We start from the raw sequence: 19,166 nt of genomic DNA on the forward strand, positions 1-19,166 counted from the left end.
ACTATCTCATTAAAACGAGATACTATCTCGTTTTAACGAGATAAAAATATTTTTACCATGTCCCTTCCCGGGCTCCGTACTAAAGTGTTGGGAGCCAATTTTGATGAAAGAATACTGGGAGAAAATAAAACAAATATTTTTTTTAACAGGGCACAGTGTCAGCATCACCATGTGAGGGGAATGTATTTGGTCTATTGCAGCTAATCTTTTTTTTAACCATCCTTCTTTCAATGTTTCATCAAACAGTCTGGAGGGACAGCTGTACCAATGGAAAGCAGAACCGTGAGATTCATTGATAACTTCAGCACTGGTACCAGAGGTGCTGCATCCACAGAGTATGGTAACAAATTAATATATCACATCAACTATTGTGTCGCGGCTAGCAGAAGAACATACGCTTCGCATGATTTGGTCAAACAAATTGATTGAACTTGGAGAAAGTTGGACTTCGAGTTATGCAGAGTTAACTGTATTTGATACAAAAATACCCAAATTATGTAGCTACCATCCATATTCACTTCTTGATTTTTTTATTCAGAAGAGAAATCCCTGCCATGTTTTTAAAAAAGGGATTAAAAGGAAGTGACCAGGAATTTGCTTTATGGCATGCACACATGCTAATGCCTTTCTGCCGGCCACACAACCATATAATTATACAGGGGCTGGTAGGAGTAAGAATAAATTACTGATGCTCTAATGTTCTAATGTATATAATATCAATTAATTTTTAAAGGGAAAGTCCACCTTGATATTAAGTTGGTTTTAATAGAAGCAGAAAAAAAAGAGAAACAGGTCAGTGAGAGTATGAGCAAAAACCATTTAAAAAGAAATTTATGAATATTTGAAGTTGCGATCAATCAAACACAAATTGGCAACTCTGTGACGTATCCTGCAATGTCCCCTCCCATTTGGCCTGTAATGAAAAATTTCAATGAAAAAACTTTCCTTAAGAAAATTTTCATTCATACTTTCACCATAAATATGATTCTTGCAAATACTGGTTTGTTATTATACAACGGCTGTATGAAACAAATCTATTCCGTCATCAAGAACTAAGATAATGAAAGCTTGCGAGATCTATATGTCACACTGTTGCCAATTTGCACTGATGACAACTTCAACAATTCATAACTTCCTATTTTTAATCGGATATTGCTCAATTTATCACTTTTTCTCTCATTTTTCTACCAGAGCTCAATATTAGCTTTAGGGTGACAGATAATCATATATTGATGCAGTATCAACTATCGAGAATCTCAAACCTTCTTGATTAAGGGCTGGTAACAAAATAATTAGTGTTTAATCAAAGGGATTCAAAATATGTAAAGATTATCTATCATAAAAATCATGTAATCAATGAAGACAAAAAAGACCTCCTAGGCAGCCTAATACTCATCCCCAGTAATATGCTCTTTCATATTCATTGCTTTCATAGCCTTCCTAATAGCCTTCATCTCTTTGGCCATTATTGTAATGTCACTAATACTTTTAGAGTTTTATTCAACCTTTACTTTAAATAATATTATTTTTCCCCTTTCAATCACTTTGATATTTCCAGATACTTTCTAGCAGCAGGGTATGCTGTCATCTTCCTGCATCGGGCAAAGTCAGCCAAGCCCTTTGTCAGGCATTTCCCAGAAGAGAAACTCCTTGATCTTTTTGTAATGCCAGATGAGACCAAGTCAAGTTCAAGTGCAATAACAGGTAGAATATCTTTCTCTCTCTTGTATCCTTCCTCTGCTAACATCGGAGATCATCGGCACTGTGAGTCTGCTGAAGTTCCATAAATGGCTTTCTATAGGTCGTTGGGGTACTTAAAGGTTGTTAAGTAGATTTTGACGGGTTGTGTGAAGATTGCGTATAAATAATTGTATGCAGCTGTGTTTTGGCACTATCGCTGATGGATCCAGGAGGGAGAAAGAGCACCGACTCCAAGAACAGCGTAGGGACAGACTCAAGTATTGTGTGAACTGTTTTGTGTTGAGGTTATCCTTAATACGTTTAATAAGGCCTTGATGCACAGATGAATGGGCTGGGCAAGTTGAAACAAGGTGCTCAACATCTTCTCGCTCTGCCCGACACATACGACAGCAGTCATCAGCTTCCTTCCTGATCCTGACAAGCCTGACTTGGATCAGGAAGACTTTGCAGGAGATATGGGCTCGAATGGTGATAGCTGGCCTAAAGCTTGGCATGGCGATATGCCCAGGATACAGATCCTTGGCCTTTGGTTTAGGTCTTCTGGTCCACAGGGATAAAGATGTCTTGTAGGTAAGGCCAACACGCTGTCTGGACTCAGAAGTTCGCATCACTGCTGACTGCACCATCCGCTTCCATAGTTGGGGGCTTTATTACAAGCTCGTCTAGAGTGGGAAGGCTGAGCTGCTTTAGAGCCAAGCGCCATTGCTGGATAGAAGAGGTGTAGGAAAAGATACCATGAAGGAGCATCCTGTATTCAATCCTATCCAAGTCAATGTTAAAGATCTGCCCTAGGAGTAGAAGCTTATCTTGTAAGACCAGCTGACTAATCGGGAAGGTATCGGTAAGCAGATAAACGGCTTCATCAGCTGATGTTATTGGAAGCCCCAATATTTGTTTGAACAGGTGGATCTGTGCTTTAATAATAATAATAATTGATCACATTTATAACACACCTAATACATTGTTTCTATGCGCTGTGGTGCTGTTGTCCCAGCAGCCATTAAGTGAAGCAATGTCCACAATATTATTCAGTACAAAATTACAGTATGTTACGTTATATTACGTTACAAAATTACAGTTTGTTACAGATAAATGAATAAATGAATAAACCTAATCTAACTTAAATTGTGCTAAAGATGACTTATTTCATAACAAATACTAGTATGACATCATTTATTTAATTGACATGTTTAGAGAAGACAAAATTCATGATATAGATTTGAACAGATGGGTTTTTAACATTACTTTGAAAGTGGATATAGAAGGAGCATTTTGGATGTAGGAAGGGAGGCTATTCCACAACTGGGGGGCGGCTACAGAAAGTGCTCTATCACCGTATCTGTTTTCACACGAGGGCCAGGTATTAGTTGAAAGTGAGAGGAAGTTGAAGCACGCAACATGGAGGAGGGGTGTTTGGATTTTACGAGACTGGAAAGGTACGTGGGGCATTCACCGTTACAGATTTTAAAGGCAAGGAGAACTGGCAGCCGGTGGAGATTGTGGAGGATTGGAGTAATATGTTCATAAGGTCTTGAGCGGGTAACTAGACGAGCGGCAGCATTTTGGATACGCTGAAGAGGAACAAGGTTGGAGGGTGACAAATGAACTAGAAGGCCATCACAGTAGTCTAAGTGGGAAGTGACAAATGCATGTATCAGTCGTTCTGTAGTGGGTTTATCTAAACAAATTCCTAATTTTACAAATTTTGTGGATACCATAAGATACAGCCTTACATACTTTCCTTATGTGAGTCATATTAAGAGCAGTGTCTATGGTAACACCCAGGTTTTTGGCCGATTCGGAGGTACACAATTTTTTGTCATCTAAAACAAAATCTGGCAAGGTCAAGGGTTTACGAAACTGAGATGTGATATGAAGTAATTCAGATTTGTCACTGTTATGCTTAACGAGAGAGAGCCAGAGAAGGTGAGCAGAACGAGAAAGAGAGAAAGAGAGAAACAGATAGTTTTTCTGTGCCCAACATTTCACATTACTAACACACTCTTCAAGATTTGTCAAGCTAACCAACCGGTGACAGGGTTCAAGGATTACATACAACTGAAAATCGTCCGCGTATGTTACATGGTGTATGTTTCTATGTCCATTTATTACATCACTGAGTGGACTTGTATATAAAATAAACTCGAGCGGCCTTTGAGCAGTGCTGTTTCTGTTGAGTGAAACTGCCGGTAAGCTGATTACATATCAGAAAATAGACAATTATTGTTAAGATACACTTTCAATTAGCTACAATACATTCACTGATTTTAGCAACAAACATAGGATTAGCTATAGGGCGATAATTCTTTAAATCATTTCGATCTAAATGGGGCTTTTTCAACACCGATGTTACATGAGAAGTTTTAAACGCACTTGGGACAATACCAGTACATAATGACTGATTGAAAAGCTTGGTAATAAAAGGCGATTCAGCACTGCTTTGGAGAAAGGCAGGCTGGAGCAGCCATACAGCATCCGTGGCACACAGAATGTTGTCCAGAGCTTTTTACGTGATGTGAGGTACAACCCTTGCTCCGAGTGGAGAGGTTCCAACTAAGGCATAAAAGGATCTGTATCCTTTGGTGATTGAATCTGCTGCATAATCATGTTGAGGGTCACATGTCCTGGTAATGCCAAGGTGCTTGTAGGAGGATACCTCATCTATTGGCTCGCCATCGATATGCCAGGAATGTCCGCTGATTGTACGATGTTGGTTCAGCACAATGACAGCGCTCTTAGTGGGGTTGATCTTGTATCTTCTTTCTTGAGTATACTGGAATGTGATGTTAGGCATCTGTTGTAGCTATGTTGGGTTGTTACTAAGGAGAGCAATATCATCAGCAAATGCTATGGCACCTATGCAGAGGTTCCTGATTGTGCAACCTTTATGTCATTCTCTCAGGAGCTTGATGAGGTCATCAATGTAGAGTGTGTAGAGCATGGGAGATAAAACACCTCCTTGCCTTACTCCTTGTAGGACACGAAAAGAGGGTCCTACAGAATGGTCCCAGAACACCTTGCTTGAGCAGGTGTTGTAGAATTCTGCAATGGTATGCAGCAGACCTGGGGACGGGTGTGTTGCTGCTATTTTTGCCAGAAGACCTTCCTGCCAAACCCTGTCAAATGCTTTCTGAGCATCCAGCATGGCAATGTATAGCGGAATTATTGCAGAGAAAATTATTTTTGTCAAATTAATCAGTTTGAGAATCCCTGTATGAAAATCAAAGTTCTTTGTGTAGATATGCTTAAAACAACTGAAATTTGGCCGGGTTTTACCTCAAAATTATTTTAATTTGTTTCATATTTCTAGTAAAAATATTTATCTATCCTTTTTGTTGCTCATTTTTGTTCAAGTTATGAACTTGGGTATACATGTAGTACATCCTAAATTTCATTTGCATATTTCTTGACAGTAAAACCAAATGAGTCCACTAGACTTGCCAGGGTGCTACGAGCCTACCATTCAGCATCCTCCTCCAACAGTCTTCTCTCCATCCCATTCTTCTCTCTTCAAGACTACCTCTACTTCCTGAAAAGCATCTCCGACGTCTTGGGTCAGTTGGAACAGAAGAGCATGTTCCTCCTGGCAGCAGCGGTCTCAGACTTCTACATACCCAGGGCTGAAATGGTTGGTAGACATAGACTTGCAATGGCATAGGGGGGGGGGGTGTACACATCCGACCTATTCCCCCTCCCCCTTCAAAACAAAAGTAGCATACCTGAAGAACACAACTCCAATTATGTGACCCCACCCCTTTTTGAGGTGGCGATGTTTTGTTTTTTTGTAGTAGTTGTTATTTTGTTGGGTTTTTTAATGGGGTGCAGAGGGGGGAGCATGTCAGAAACTTTTAAGAATACCCTCCTTTGCAATAATGGATCCGCTCCTGCCAACTGATCTGGATTTCAAGAAGTGAATCATATGTAAACATGGAAAACTATAATGGTTTGATAAAATTTTGGTATAAAACAGTTATAAGCCCAGGAAATATTGAATTAACTACCACTGATGTCATACACGCAGCAATAAATGTTTGAAAAAAGTGGACACTCTTTATTGTTCAAAATGTTTATATAAATCATTAATAAAATATATATCAAATTAAATTTTAAAAATAACACTCTACTATCTTTGATGAAGATCAAGTTTGGAACTTTCACACTTGGATGGGCACATTGATTTACCTGTTAGAAAGTGTGGTTAAGAAAATGGCAAAATAGAGTAAATAGTCATTTAATGTTAATGAACATATGCATCAGTCTGTAAGACATTCTTTTTCAACAATGAAAACAAAAAATGAGAAACTATAAAGATTGTTGATTGTAACTATTTTTTGCATAAATGAGAGGTTAAAATGAAAACACTGCCTTCCTTGTTTTTTCTGCATCATGAGACAAGACTATTCATTCCCCAAAAAGTTTTGCATCCTTTTATACATCCTTTTTATAGCTTCAAGGTAAACTTAACTTTTTATTGTGATCATTCTGACAATGACAGTCTTTTTGACTGGAGGAAATGCTAGATCATACCCAAGGAATGTAAACAAATTTAGATAACTGAAAATGCAATTTTTCTTTCTTCCACACAGCCTGAACACAAGATGCAGTCATCAGAGGGTCCTCCAGAGGTCAAACTAAGCTCTGTCCCAAAGATGCTTCCAGTTCTTATCCACCAGTGGGCTCCAGAAGCGTTCATCGTCTCTTTCAAGCTGGAGACGGATCCCAAGCTTCTACTCCTCAAATCCAGAAAGGCTCTTGATACATACCAGCATCAGGTAAGCCTGCTATATGATTGATCAGACAGAAATAACATGTAAGATGGTGAATTCTTTAATAAAACTGACATATTTTTTAACCTAAGGGGAAGATGTGGTCAGTGGATCCAGACATAGACTCAGCTTAACTACCGTCAATGCCAGAAAGAAGTTTTTGCTCTACATTTTGATGGACCCTATGAATGATGTCAGATTTTTAGATAATTAAGTTTTTTTGTAAGATGGATCTGGAGTATGAGCTGCAAAGAGAGAGAGGGAGAGAGAAAGAAAGAAGGAAAGAAAGAGAGAGATAGATAGATAGATAGATAGATAGATAGATAGATAGATAGATAGATGGAGGGAGGGAGAAGAGAGAGAGAGAGAGAGAGAGAGAGAGAGAGAGAGAGAGAGAGAGAGAGAGAATTTATCTCTCTAGCCATAGTGAAAATTAAAAGAATATGTACAGTACTCTTGATGTGTCTTACGCCCTCTTGTGTTGTGTTTTGTCCATATTTAGATGTATAATTGCCTTGTAAGTGCCTGCATATTATGTTACCAGTAATAAACCCTTTTGCAAAGGGACACTTGAAAAGCACTAGATCATATTTATTGGTGGGGGTATTGCAATATGTGAAGGGTATTGTAATATGGGGGTATTGTTATATGTGGGGGTATAAAATAATGCAACACTAGCTCTCAAATTTCAAGCAATAACAAATCATGCAAAGAGAAATTACATTTTGTTTCATAATCTAATGAAAAGAGTGTGAGAATTACAAAAGGGTTGTAGCTAGAAGTACCAAGCTAGGGAGGGATAGAGAATGGAGGTAAAGGGAATTAATAGGAAATTGCATGAGTACAAAGGAGAGATGAAGAGAAGAGAGAAAAATAAAAATAGTTCATGTCATGAACAGAACAAGTTTGTTTGAATTTTTTACAGGAAATAACTGTAAATTTGGTAAGGAATGATGAAAGATCATTAAAAAAAAAAAAAAAATTATAAAGATAACCAGGGGAGGGAGCAAGTGAGGGAGAGGGATGCATAGGGGATGCAGAGTGAAGGCAGGCAGGTAGAGGCAAAGGAGGCAGGGTTAGGGGAGGGAGGGAAGAGAGTAGGCATGGAGTTAAGAGGCGGCAGGGGGGCGGGGGCAGGGAATGGGAGAACAGAATAAGCAATAGGTACATGTAGACAGGCTTAGGGAAGCTATATATTTTTTAAATGTATATGAACTACCGGTAAGCAAAAATTTTTAAAGTGAAAAATATGGGAGAGAAGAGGAGTATAGGGGAATGATGAAAGATAAGTAAAGCAGTTCAGCATAACCAGGGTTAATACATTTCCTAGGCCAGACAGGGGGAGGGATGAGTTAGATTCAACTGTGACACAGACTATAGATACACTTGATGTGCATGTGATAGAGTTGTGATGGGTTGCATGCCTCAAAATGAGGTCATCCACTTACCGGTAATACTTAATCTATTTTGGTTTTGCTTCTGCTTTCTGTAGCTCAATTGTTTATTACTCATCTTATAAAGGGAAGGTCAAATGTGGATTTTTTTTCCGGGGTTGCTGAACAAATAAGGCAAATCTGTATTTTTACAGTTAATTAAAAAAACAGATGACTCCCAGGGAGTAGAAGAATCGTGCTTTTGAAGCCATTTACAGAAGGCAGAAAAGATTATCACTATCTGTCTTGATCTTTTTTGTATGTCTGCCTGCCTCTGCCTATTTCTCTATCTCTCTCTCTCTCTCTCTCGGCTCTATCTCTCTCTCTCTCTCCCTCCCTCCCTCCCTCCCTCCCTCCCTTCCTCCCTCCCTCCCTCCCTCCATCCCTCCCTGCCTCCCTCCCTCTCTTTCTCTCTCTCTCCCTCTTTCTCTCTCTCCCTCTCTCTCCCTCCCTCCCTCCCTCCCTCCCTTCCTCCCTTCCTCCCTTCCTCCCTCCCTCCCTCTCTCTCTCACTTTTTTTAGAACCCTCACCTTTTTCTCTCAGACCCTGTTCTCATTACAAGAGATAGTGCTATCCAGTGGGCGCTAAATTATGCTATATCTGAGGTGAGAATATTGCAATGTCATTCTGGTCCACCAAATGTCTTGCCTTGGCGATCCAAAACAGGGAACCTTTGGAGCACCTCCTGGGGGTGTAGCACATGAGATAGAGGGATCTTGTGAGCTTCACATCAAGCTATCTCCTGTAATACTAACACCCTAGAAGTGGTTTGTTGACTTCAGTGGCAACCAGTCATTTTGTATTAAATTGAGAAATGTATATGCGCTTTCATGTAATGGGGAGTCTTTTAATAGAGCACCCCAACTGACTGCAGGTGCAAACCTGGAGAGTTCTCATGGCCCTCTCTGTCCTGCGCTACAGATTGTGCCGTCTTGGAGCAATCCATGGTCCAAACTCATAATGAGAACAGGGTCTCAATCTCTTTCTCTCTCTCTCTCTCTCTCTCTCTGTTTCTCTCCCTCATAATCTTTTTGTCTGATCAGTGCAGGATTCAACTCACGCACAGGTGTAACGAAAGTCACATTGAGAGTCAGATAACAATCCGATTTTGCCGAACCGACAAATTGAAATCTCTTCATTTGAATGTCTCTCGAAAATTTAAAACATTTGTATAGTTCTTTGACTGCTCAGTCTGCCATTATAATTATGGAACAGCAATGTTTGTATTTTCAGAAGGTTTTGATCCGGTGCTCATTGGGCTATCTTGTGATTTCAGATTATGTTACTTCGGGAACAGTGGCTTTTTTCAGGCTTCATAATGTACAGGACTACAGGGCATATTGGGCTTGAACGTGTCAAAGTCTCTTTTCAGGCTTTTTAAAAACTGTAATGTGGTGAAAGCTATGTGTTAATATCTTTTCTCCATTTATTTCATTCAAAAGTCTCATGACATAACCATGACAAGAATCAGGATTTTTTAATGAAATAAATGGAGAAATTACATAATCTAAGTTGTCATTGCACAGAATCACCAAAACCCAACTGGTATCACTGTATTTTAAATATATAGCAAATTATAATTATACTAAATTTTATGTATTTATGCCATGTAAAGATATGTGGCTCTCAAATATTTTATTTCAATATTACTTATGTTCATGTTCATATATATATATATATATATGTATGTCATGTCACCAAGCACACTGATTACTTGATATTAATAGATACTGAATTGAAGGTTATATTAATGTTGTCTGTACAGTATCAGAGGTTTCCTTGAACTAATATTTCAATTTCCCTCTTCCATCTCACACATTTTTCCACCCTACCTTTTGTCTAGCAGCTAATCTAATTATGACGTTGAGGAAAGACATACCGGTACTGAAGTGACCTCTCTCAATTAAATGCATTCATTTGATATGAAATGTGCGTTATTCACAACAAATCACAAATTGTTTGACTGTTTAGGATGTACTGGATATTGCATCTTTCTCTTTCTCCGGATATATAAATAGTGACTTATGTTCGCCTGACCCTGTACTGTAGATCGTAAAATATAAGTGATGCTATGTGCTGCATGGGTTACAATGGAATCATCTCAATGTTTATGCCACTTTGAAAATGAACAATTCTCTTTGATGAAACATAATTTTGTAGATGAAAGTAGTACACTAGAAGCAGTGGCACTGAGCAAAATTCAGATAAATGAGTTTAAATAGTACTAAGATCCTCCCTCATGCTACCTACACCCTTGAAAATGGATGTTTTGGTCTTTTGGACAGGACAGTCAGAACCTTGAGCATGTACATGAATAATGTCATAGCCATTGAATTCTCAAATACTAGCATTTTGTTTGTCTTTCTTTAGAAATTGTGTCCCTTAAAGTGACCGCCTTTCCCTGTTGGAGATAGCAAATCCAATTTCAGGGATTGTCTTATATTGTGTCTTTATATTAGAGGTACGATAAAATCTTGAATCATTGATTAAAGGTTAGAACTCTTGTTAAAGGTGAATTTATTCTTTTTTGAGGGAAAACAAATATTTGTGTGAATTGAGCATAAATTTATCTTGCATTAAATTAAAAAAAAGGACATTTTCAGACAAGGTGTTAATCATTTGGTGTGCTTCTTGTACCCCTCTTTACCTCTTTGCATTCTGAGTACATACATTTACAAAAATGCATGGGCAGACAAAAATTGCCCTTAATATTTGTTATTCTGTGTTTCTTTCTCTTGGAAATCACTCTTTATTGATCACACTTTAATAGTGATTTACTTTGCCCTTGAAATGCAATGAAGGGCAAATCGTTTTGACTGACTAATAACACAAACAATGGAAAACCACTATTGACTTTTGACAGACATAAGGGTATACATGTATGTACAATGTAGCAGTCTGGGGGTTAGATCCATAGCATGTAAGGGTTGAATATGAAAAAATATCAACTCATGTGGAATTTTGTTATACTCAAGACAACAATGAATTGGATACGAAGCAGACTAATCAAAAGACCTCCCCAATTTACCAAGAACACATTGGATCATGACCCTGCAGTTTGAGGACTTGTGATTCCAAGCAATCATGTTGCCATGACTACAGTAGACGATGTTGTCAATCCCTTTGTTTGGCTGGCCCTCTGTGTGGTTTATCCTGCTGGCTCTACTCATACAACATTCTTGTTCAAACATGCATTGGCTCCCCATAAATTTGATGATTAGGGACAAATCAGAAAATAAATGTGAAATACTGTGTTAGTCGAAAAAAAGTTTACACCTTGAAAATTGCTAATTATTTCAAAAAATCATCCATGAACAGTAAATAATTATACATCTTATGAAAGAGTGATTTGTCCTAAATCATTTGGTATCATTTTTGTGTGGTATGTGTTCACGCTTGGATGAACAGGAGGCATTGTTTGCGAGAGTGCAAAAATTGAAGTGCAAGTCGTTTTTTTGCACTCTCGCAAACAATGCCTCCTGTTTATCCAAGCGTGAACACATACCACACAAAAATGATACCAAATGATTCAGGATAAAACACTCTTTCATAAGATGTATAATAATTTGCTTTTTATAGATGATTTTTTTTTTAAATGAGCAATTTTCTAGGTGTAAACTTTTTTTTGACTCACACTGTATATTCCAGGCCTGATAAAAACCCGATTTAAATCGGTTTCCCGATTTTTTTTTTTGATTTTTCCCGATTTTTTCCCGATTTTTTTTTTCTTCCCGATTTAAAAAAAAAAAAAAAAAAAAAAAAAAAAGATTTTTTTTTTCTTCCCTTTTTTATCCTGATTTTCCTGATTCCCCCCTTATTTTCTCTATTCTTCCCTATTTTGCCCTATTTTTTTCTCCCAATTTTCTTACTCGAAAGGGGGGAATGTTGGTAGATGCCGTTTTTTCCCCGCGAATCGCCTTTTTTTTTTTTTTACTCAAGGGGGGCGTGGTTGAGGGGAAAACAAAAAACCTATTTTTTTTTAGTGCTCACTATCACCCCTGATATTCCCTAATGAATTATGCAGACCCTTGACATTTTCTTATTCAGTAATGAAAGGGTCTGCTTCATTATTGAGAAGAAGAAAACCCTCTTCCAATGTTTGTCCTTATTTACCCTGTATGGTTCATCTGAACTACCTCCTGAAAGTTGTTCACTATTTTATCTGTTTGTCCTCCTCTTGGCAAGAATTATTTTTATGTCCATTTGGGATGTTTTAATAAAAAAAATAAACAATCCAATTCATTGAAACATTACCTTTGCTTAGATGTGTGACCGTGTCATTACACTTTTTTTAATTTTTACTTTAATTATTTACAGTACTGTACTTTGATTAGCCAGTGGCTTTTATGTTATGAATGTCGAGCATCTAGATATCATGTGATGATCATCCCAGTTTGGTGTGATGGAATCTGTAACATATAGATTATGTTAGAGCTGTTAAACCCATTGATCATCTAACATCATTCCAGGAAGGAGTCACTCATACTCTTTTCACACTGGTTTTGCTTAACCCCGTACTTTGCTTAGCCCCGTACTATCCTTAACCCCGGACTATTTTTGGGGGCTTTTCACACTCGCTATTCCGGAATAAGAAAATTCCCGCTGTTCTCACTGCATTTCGTTAACCCCGGATATCGTGAATGTTATTATTGGACATACTTCGCATCTGGCCAGCTCCGATACGCTCCATTGCGTAGTACCGGACTATTTTTCGTTTCTGTTCTCATTCATTTGCTTAGCACCCCAATTGCGGGGTTAGCAGGAGTTAGCACCACAATTGCGGAGTTAGCCCTGCTATTTTGCAGGGTTAGTTAACCCCGTACTATAGGTGGGGTTAGCCAACTTTAGCCCACTTTAGCCCACTTTGGTAAAAACCAGTCTGAACAGAAAGTGGAATAGGCTTAACCCCGTACTATAGGTGGGGCTAAGACCCCCCCTTAACCCCACCTATAGTACGGGGTTAAGCAAAATATTGCCAGTGTGAAAACAGTGTCAGATCTCATGTAACGCTCCTCAACATAGGGTCATAGGAAGAAATCAAAGTCGTCTAGTTTCCTTTAATGTCTACTCGTTTAAGTAGGATTACCAGCGCACTGTACTGGTTGTATATGCTGAAAGTCACCTTCAAAGGTTTTTTTTTTTAAAGGCACATTTGTATTTAATCATATGGAAATAATTATTCCTACACTTTATTCAAACTCAGTAGACTGATAGGGGAAACATTGGTGAAAATAATAGAAATAATTAAATCTACTTTTTAAGTTTAAACTCATTTGGTTTAAGGAAGAAAAAAATGTTGAACAATAATGGCGTTGTAACACTTGTTGTTATTTGTTTTAAAATTTATCATTGTGGGAAAGTTGAAACTAATCAACTATGAATAAATTCTAACCCAAAGTGCTTATTAGACTAATATTCAATGGTCACAATTAATCTTATGAGATCAGAAAGGAATTGATATGATCATTTTTAATCAGAGATTAATCCTGGATTTAATAGGACTGTACAGCATGCCTATTAGCCTATGTCATGCTTCACTCCAGCCTAATGCTTGGTAGTAGAGCTATATTCAGGCCAATACACTGTCTGTAGGAAATCCCAAACCAATTTTGCTATAGTGATAAATTGCTCTGACTCCTCTTAGCTTTGTTTTGTCAGCAGTATAACATTAGGGTAAGGGTTGCAAATGCAAAATGGTTTTATTCCAGCTTTATGGTTAGGGTTGTGTACAGGGGTTGGGCCCATGGTTGAAGTTCAGAATTTTAAGAGTAGGAAATTGATCTGGAGCAATTGTTGCAGGAGCATGTGTTGTATTACCTGAATCTCAATTTTAACTGAATAATTGGTTTTCAACATTAGCATCCTTCAAACGACAGGATTCTGACTTTAACTTTACAAGTGAACCATACTTCAACTTCTCTTTAGATATGTGTACAGTTTGCAGATGATATATGATCTTCCCAGTGTACAGTTTGCAGATGATATATGATCTTCCCCAAAAATGAGGTCCATTTAGGAGTTAATTTTGTTGGTGATGTTGCCATGGGCATTGGGATACATGTCATGTCTCTACACTGCAATACTAACCTTTAACACATTGAGTGAACTTTCTGAGGTATGTGTCTAGGTAATATATTCTTTCATAAAATGATTGCATCCCTCAATAATGATTCGCTAAATTGATCACCTCTTTTTTTCAAATTGGCAACATTACAATTTTCTTTTATTTTTATATCATTCTCATCAAAAGGCATGTACAAATGTATCTGAAAGGAAATATCTAGTATCATCACATGAGTGTAGAGGTTTTTAAAATTGCCAATGAGCAATAAAAACAGTGATATGCATCCCTCAAGAGGTTGACACTCTAAAGATTTTAATCTAAACCCTTATTTTCTCTTTTTGAAATTTAATGTTGTCAAATACAATGTAACAATGCAACAAAAATGGACATGTGTGTGCAGAAATCTTTGCTTTTTCTACTTTAATATACTCTACTAGTATATTCAAGTCTCTGAATCAAAAGTTATTTAGGCAATCCACAAAATGTATGTAATTGCAATGAAAAGGTACACAGAATTTGATAAATTAATTCTCACTAGATGAATAGAAATTGACCTGGATGCAGACTGTGCATTTGTTAGCCGTAGCAATTATCAAGTTATGAAACGTCTAACCTGATGAATTTCACAAGGTGGCTTTGGTATATAACTTGGATTAATGTAGCAAGAGGATGGACTACATAACTTTTAATTGAAAGGAAATCTTGTCTCAGTAGATGTGTAGTAGACGTGTCTGTGATATATAAGACACTTCAAGATGTATTTCAAGTTGAAATATCACGTAGGCCGGTAGACGACCTTACTGTCTATAGGCCTTGCTTTGACTTGAGCGGGCAAAATGTGGGTACATAATGCCATGTGACCACAGGTAACGAGCAGGTACGTGCTTCTGTCTCTGCCGCTCTAACATTGTTTTTGTTCTTATATGATTATATATTCTTATATGAAGTTAGGCTTCAACACCCTTGTATGACCTCCCAGGGATGGTATAATCAATAATTGTACTATGTGATGGAGCATTCAGTAGGCCCACCAATCAATAGAAGTACTCTAGTTTCAAAACTAACTTTATAAAGGGATTGGGTTATTATATTCTCTCTACTATATGTGGGTCGAAATGATCAGACAAGATGAAGTTAGTCTGACTCGTCAACAGAACATGGTATTCTACTGCCTGTTGAGAGCCAGAAGGACATTAAGTATGTGTTGAATAATGTGAGTTAAGACCCTTTAGCAATCCAACTTTAGCTTACCAGACACTTTCATCTTAGTGCTTTTTACTGGCTTTGCTCTGTTGAAGCCTTTATTTGTTGAATAAATCTTGAGATAATAAAAGTGTTTTGTGTACTGCTAATTATTAGTAGACTAATGTTATAACTTATAGAGTACTGAAGCTGTGACGTCATAAAAATCAATTTTTAGAATTTCTCAAATTTTTCTCCATATTCCGAACGAACACCAAAAATAATGTCCAAATGTCGAAAACCAATTGAATATGTTAAGTATTGGCTGAGATATGACCATCTGAATAAATATACTCCCAATAGGAACTCAGTGTTATATGCTCTGGCTCCTAATGGTTAGGAGCCAGAGCATATAACACTGAGTTCTCCCATAGGACATAATTATATTCATTCAGATGGTCATATCTTGGCCAATACTTAACATATTCAATTGGTTTTCGACATTTGGACATTATTTTTGGTGTTCGTTCGGAATATGAAGAAAAAATTGAGAAATTCTAAAAATAGATTTTTGATGACTTCACACTTCACCACTCTATTGAAATGCATTCCCATCCAGATGTAGTGAAAATGATGACTCTTAAGTTGATAATACTTTTTTATAACAATCCTGTTGAGGTAAACTACCAGCATTGATTTTCATGATAACAACTACGTTTTTTCCCCTACTGTTTAAAAAGTTCTTAGATATCTACGCAAAACACTTCGGTTCTGAAGCGACTGCATGTTGTCACACTTGATTCGTGCAGTACCAAATTAGTGAATGAGTTAATCAATATGATGAATTACTGAATCCATCATGTTATAATTAAGTGTATAATTTTGTATTCGCTATGTAATTATTGACATCAATTTCATCATCCTGTATGATTCTATCCTACTATAAATTGTTTAAAAATACTCATAACCCCAAAACCTGAGGAAATTGCAGTGTCCTTCAAGAGAGAATGAGATATCCATGTTTTGATTTTTAAGTGGTGAAATTGGTATAAATTTACTGATATTCTTCTCGCAGTCCTGTAGTTTAATCGCTTTATCTTTGATATTGACCTCCATTTCATCATTCCATATCTGTTGTTAAAGAGTCAATATTTAGCTGATAATCCCTTTATCAAGAGGTTTGGTTTCTCCTAAGGATATTATTTACATTTACTTTTTCCACAATATTGACATTGGAGTGTCCTACTGGTGTCATTGTAGGCTTATCTTGCATCATAACAGAGCAGAAAAGTTGATTAATTTAAAAACAGATCATTAGAATTAGTCCATTATGTTTTGTCCCATACATGAAGAACTGCGCCAAAGATCTTTATGCTTTTCATAGCTATTAGCTAGTACTTGATAGCTCTATTAAACTAAAATACCAAGAAAAAGAATACTTCCCATTTTGATCATAAGAACAGTGTTAGGGTTATTTGTATAATACTGTAAATATATATGTTATTAATTAACTTGTGAACATAGCCCCTGTAAATTAGCATGTGCTTCTTAAAATCTGCCTTTTTTTCATAGGAAATGTATTCTTTTTTGTAATTATCCTAGAAACTCAAAAAGTCCTAATTATTTCTGGCATTATCGGCTACATAAATCAAACTTATTGAATTCCAAATAGCCTATACAGATGAATGACACTACTTTATAAAAAAGCAAGTTTCGCATATTCTTGACATTAACTTTTCCCTTATATAGTATGTATAATTTGTATATCTTGCTACATTTCTTATTTTTCTGACTGTCTAGGTAGTAGTTGCCAACATTCTGGAGGAGAGACGGAGGAAGGTCACCGTTATCACTGCAGACTCGGAGACAGAGCTGGAGCTCTCTGAAGAACAGATGAAGGATGGCAAGGAGCTGGAAGACGTTTTAGTCCAAGATCTGGTAGCCAAACATGGAGCTTTCATTCAAAGTGCTCAAGGAAGGTGATGATGATACTGGTGATGATGTCCTCTATGAGTAGGGAGGAGATGATGAGGATGATGAAGAGGAGGAGGATCAAGAGGATCAAGACGTTAGCTTGGGGCGGACTGAGACCGAAATTCAGTTTGGGAATGTTGATGTGAGCGGCCCACTCAACCTATAAGATACATCAACGGGTGCCCTTGAATGAGAAGTCGGTCATCTCTCAATTTAAAATATCAAGTGGCCCATGGGAAATACTCCCAAAACTCTCCAAGCTCCCCATGGTCAGTCTACCCCTGATGATAGAGGTGAAAATGGTGGTGATTCAAGCATTCAAGTTCTCTTCAAAGTACTCTTCCATCTGGTATTCTTTCTTAAACCTATATTCCTTATCCATTCTTCAGCCATCCATTCATTGTATTTACCATCTAAGCAGGTATACCTAGAAACGTAGTATTAGGCGCATTATAAATGTGAGCTATTATTATTATTATTACATTACATGACTAGAATTATTATATTTACTTCTACATTCTCATAATGATTTATAGCATTTTTTATGTTTTGAAGCTCTTTCCAATTTTATTGCACATGCATGTAAATTTGGAAACAAACTTAAGGCCTACCGTCTGAAGAAAAGCCAATTTTATATCAATAATTCACCTCTAATGTACCGGCTTTGTGGAAAACTAAACTTTTCAGGGTTTTTGGGGGTACAGATTTTAACTAAGTTTAGTGACATTATTAATAAGAAAATTTTTCTGAAGAATTTCTATACCTATGATTATAATTGTTAATCACATTCATTGTGTAAAACATAGCCTTGTGTTAGAATATGACAGCATTTATTGGAGCATTGATTTTTAAGACATTTGGCAACCATACAAGTTTTAAAGTTGGAACAACTCCATATCAACAAGTTTTCCATGATAGGCCTCCAATTAGTCACTTGTCCGTTAGGAGGTGCAGCGTTTGATAATCACATGTTGATCACATGATTGTGCTTATGGAACCAGAGGTGAGAGATGCTTACTTTGGGAAATACATGTAGTATACAATATACATCAATGTATTTGACCATAAGACTATTTGATTCCTTGACCGGAGAGCACATCTGCACAGGTATGACAAAATCTTTGATAAGCAAGAAAGAATAAAAAGGGGAGGGGCTTACATGTATGTGTAAAAATGAGGCGCACTTTTGTTGGGTAAATGTATGCCAGGGTTTGTTTGGTGCACATACACCCTGCCCTCATGTGTCTCTTCCCCCCTCCCCCAGACCCCCACTGCTATTTATTTATCCAATGTAATACAATTATACCAAAAACCTTTTGCTTTGAGCCAAAGAAGAAACTTTGGGGAAACGGATTAGTGAAAGTTATAGAAAAGTCAAACTGAGCATAAGAATGGTCTTTACAGTTAGATATTTCAGAGAATTTTGTTTTGTTACAGAAAAGCGGTAATTGTTGACCTAATTTATTGTTAGAATTAAATGCAGTTATAGAATGAATATTGATATATAAGTTCCTCTGTATTTGTTCTTGTGAACAGTTGGCAAAATATATTTTTTAATTAAAATTGCCTCTTTGGTATTCCATGTCTAATATGGTAAATTTACCCCTTTACTATTTTTTGTCTTATATGTCTGACTGGTATTTCTTACATAACTGATAGGAAGTGAGAATTTGCTTTTGTGCCTAGTTTTTCCACTTCACAGTATTCAAGAAATTCTACCAGAGAGAGAGAGAGAAATAAATTTGTGTGTGTGTGAGAGAGAGAGAGAGAGAGAGAGAGAGAGAGAGAGAGGGGGGGGGGGAGGGGGAAGGGGAGAGGACTCAAGTGTAATGTGGAGTGATGAAATGTAGCTATATAAATACTGAACAGGAATGATTAATGAGGAGTGAGAAAAACATCCAAGGAGTGGCAAGAGGATATATTATAGAGGTAATTGCAAGAGCCTACATGTCTGTGAATGTGTCTAACTTCCCAATTCTGAACGGAGAAAACGAGCAACATCAACTTTCAGTCTACATATTATAATGATGCAAACAGTAAGCCATA

At 37.2% G+C, this 19,166-nt stretch overlaps 1 protein-coding gene across 1 annotated transcript; it reads left to right on the plus strand.

The window, feature by feature from the left end:
* The first annotated feature begins 246 nt into the window (after nucleotides 1-246).
* Nucleotides 247-17,516, plus strand: LOC115930015 (phosphopantothenate--cysteine ligase-like). Its single transcript, XM_031000333.1, has 5 exons — nucleotides 247-340; nucleotides 1,559-1,704; nucleotides 5,115-5,329; nucleotides 6,288-6,473; nucleotides 16,947-17,516. The coding sequence occupies exons 2-5, from the start codon at nucleotides 1,665-1,667 to the stop codon at nucleotides 17,127-17,129; spliced, it is 624 nt and encodes a 207-aa protein (XP_030856193.1). The 5' UTR covers nucleotides 247-340; nucleotides 1,559-1,664; the 3' UTR covers nucleotides 17,130-17,516.
* Nucleotides 17,517-19,166: the final 1,650 nt, after the last annotated feature.

This window comes from Strongylocentrotus purpuratus, unplaced genomic scaffold, assembly GCF_000002235.5.
Source record: "Strongylocentrotus purpuratus isolate Spur 01 unplaced genomic scaffold, Spur_5.0 spur5_scaffold_6, whole genome shotgun sequence".
Classification (NCBI taxonomy): Eukaryota; Metazoa; Echinodermata; class Echinoidea; order Camarodonta; family Strongylocentrotidae; genus Strongylocentrotus; species Strongylocentrotus purpuratus.

Excerpts from the sequence above, each read along its gene's own strand:
- LOC115930015 (XM_031000333.1), top strand. The coding sequence starts at position 1,665 with ATGCCAGATGAGACCAAGTCAAGTTCAAGTGCAATAACAG. Across the intron at positions 1,705-5,114 it reads AAGTTCAAGTGCAATAACAG|TAAAACCAAATGAGTCCACT; the intron begins GTAGAATATCTT and ends ATTTCTTGACAG. Across the intron at positions 6,474-16,946 it reads TTGATACATACCAGCATCAG|GTAGTAGTTGCCAACATTCT; the intron begins GTAAGCCTGCTA and ends CTGACTGTCTAG.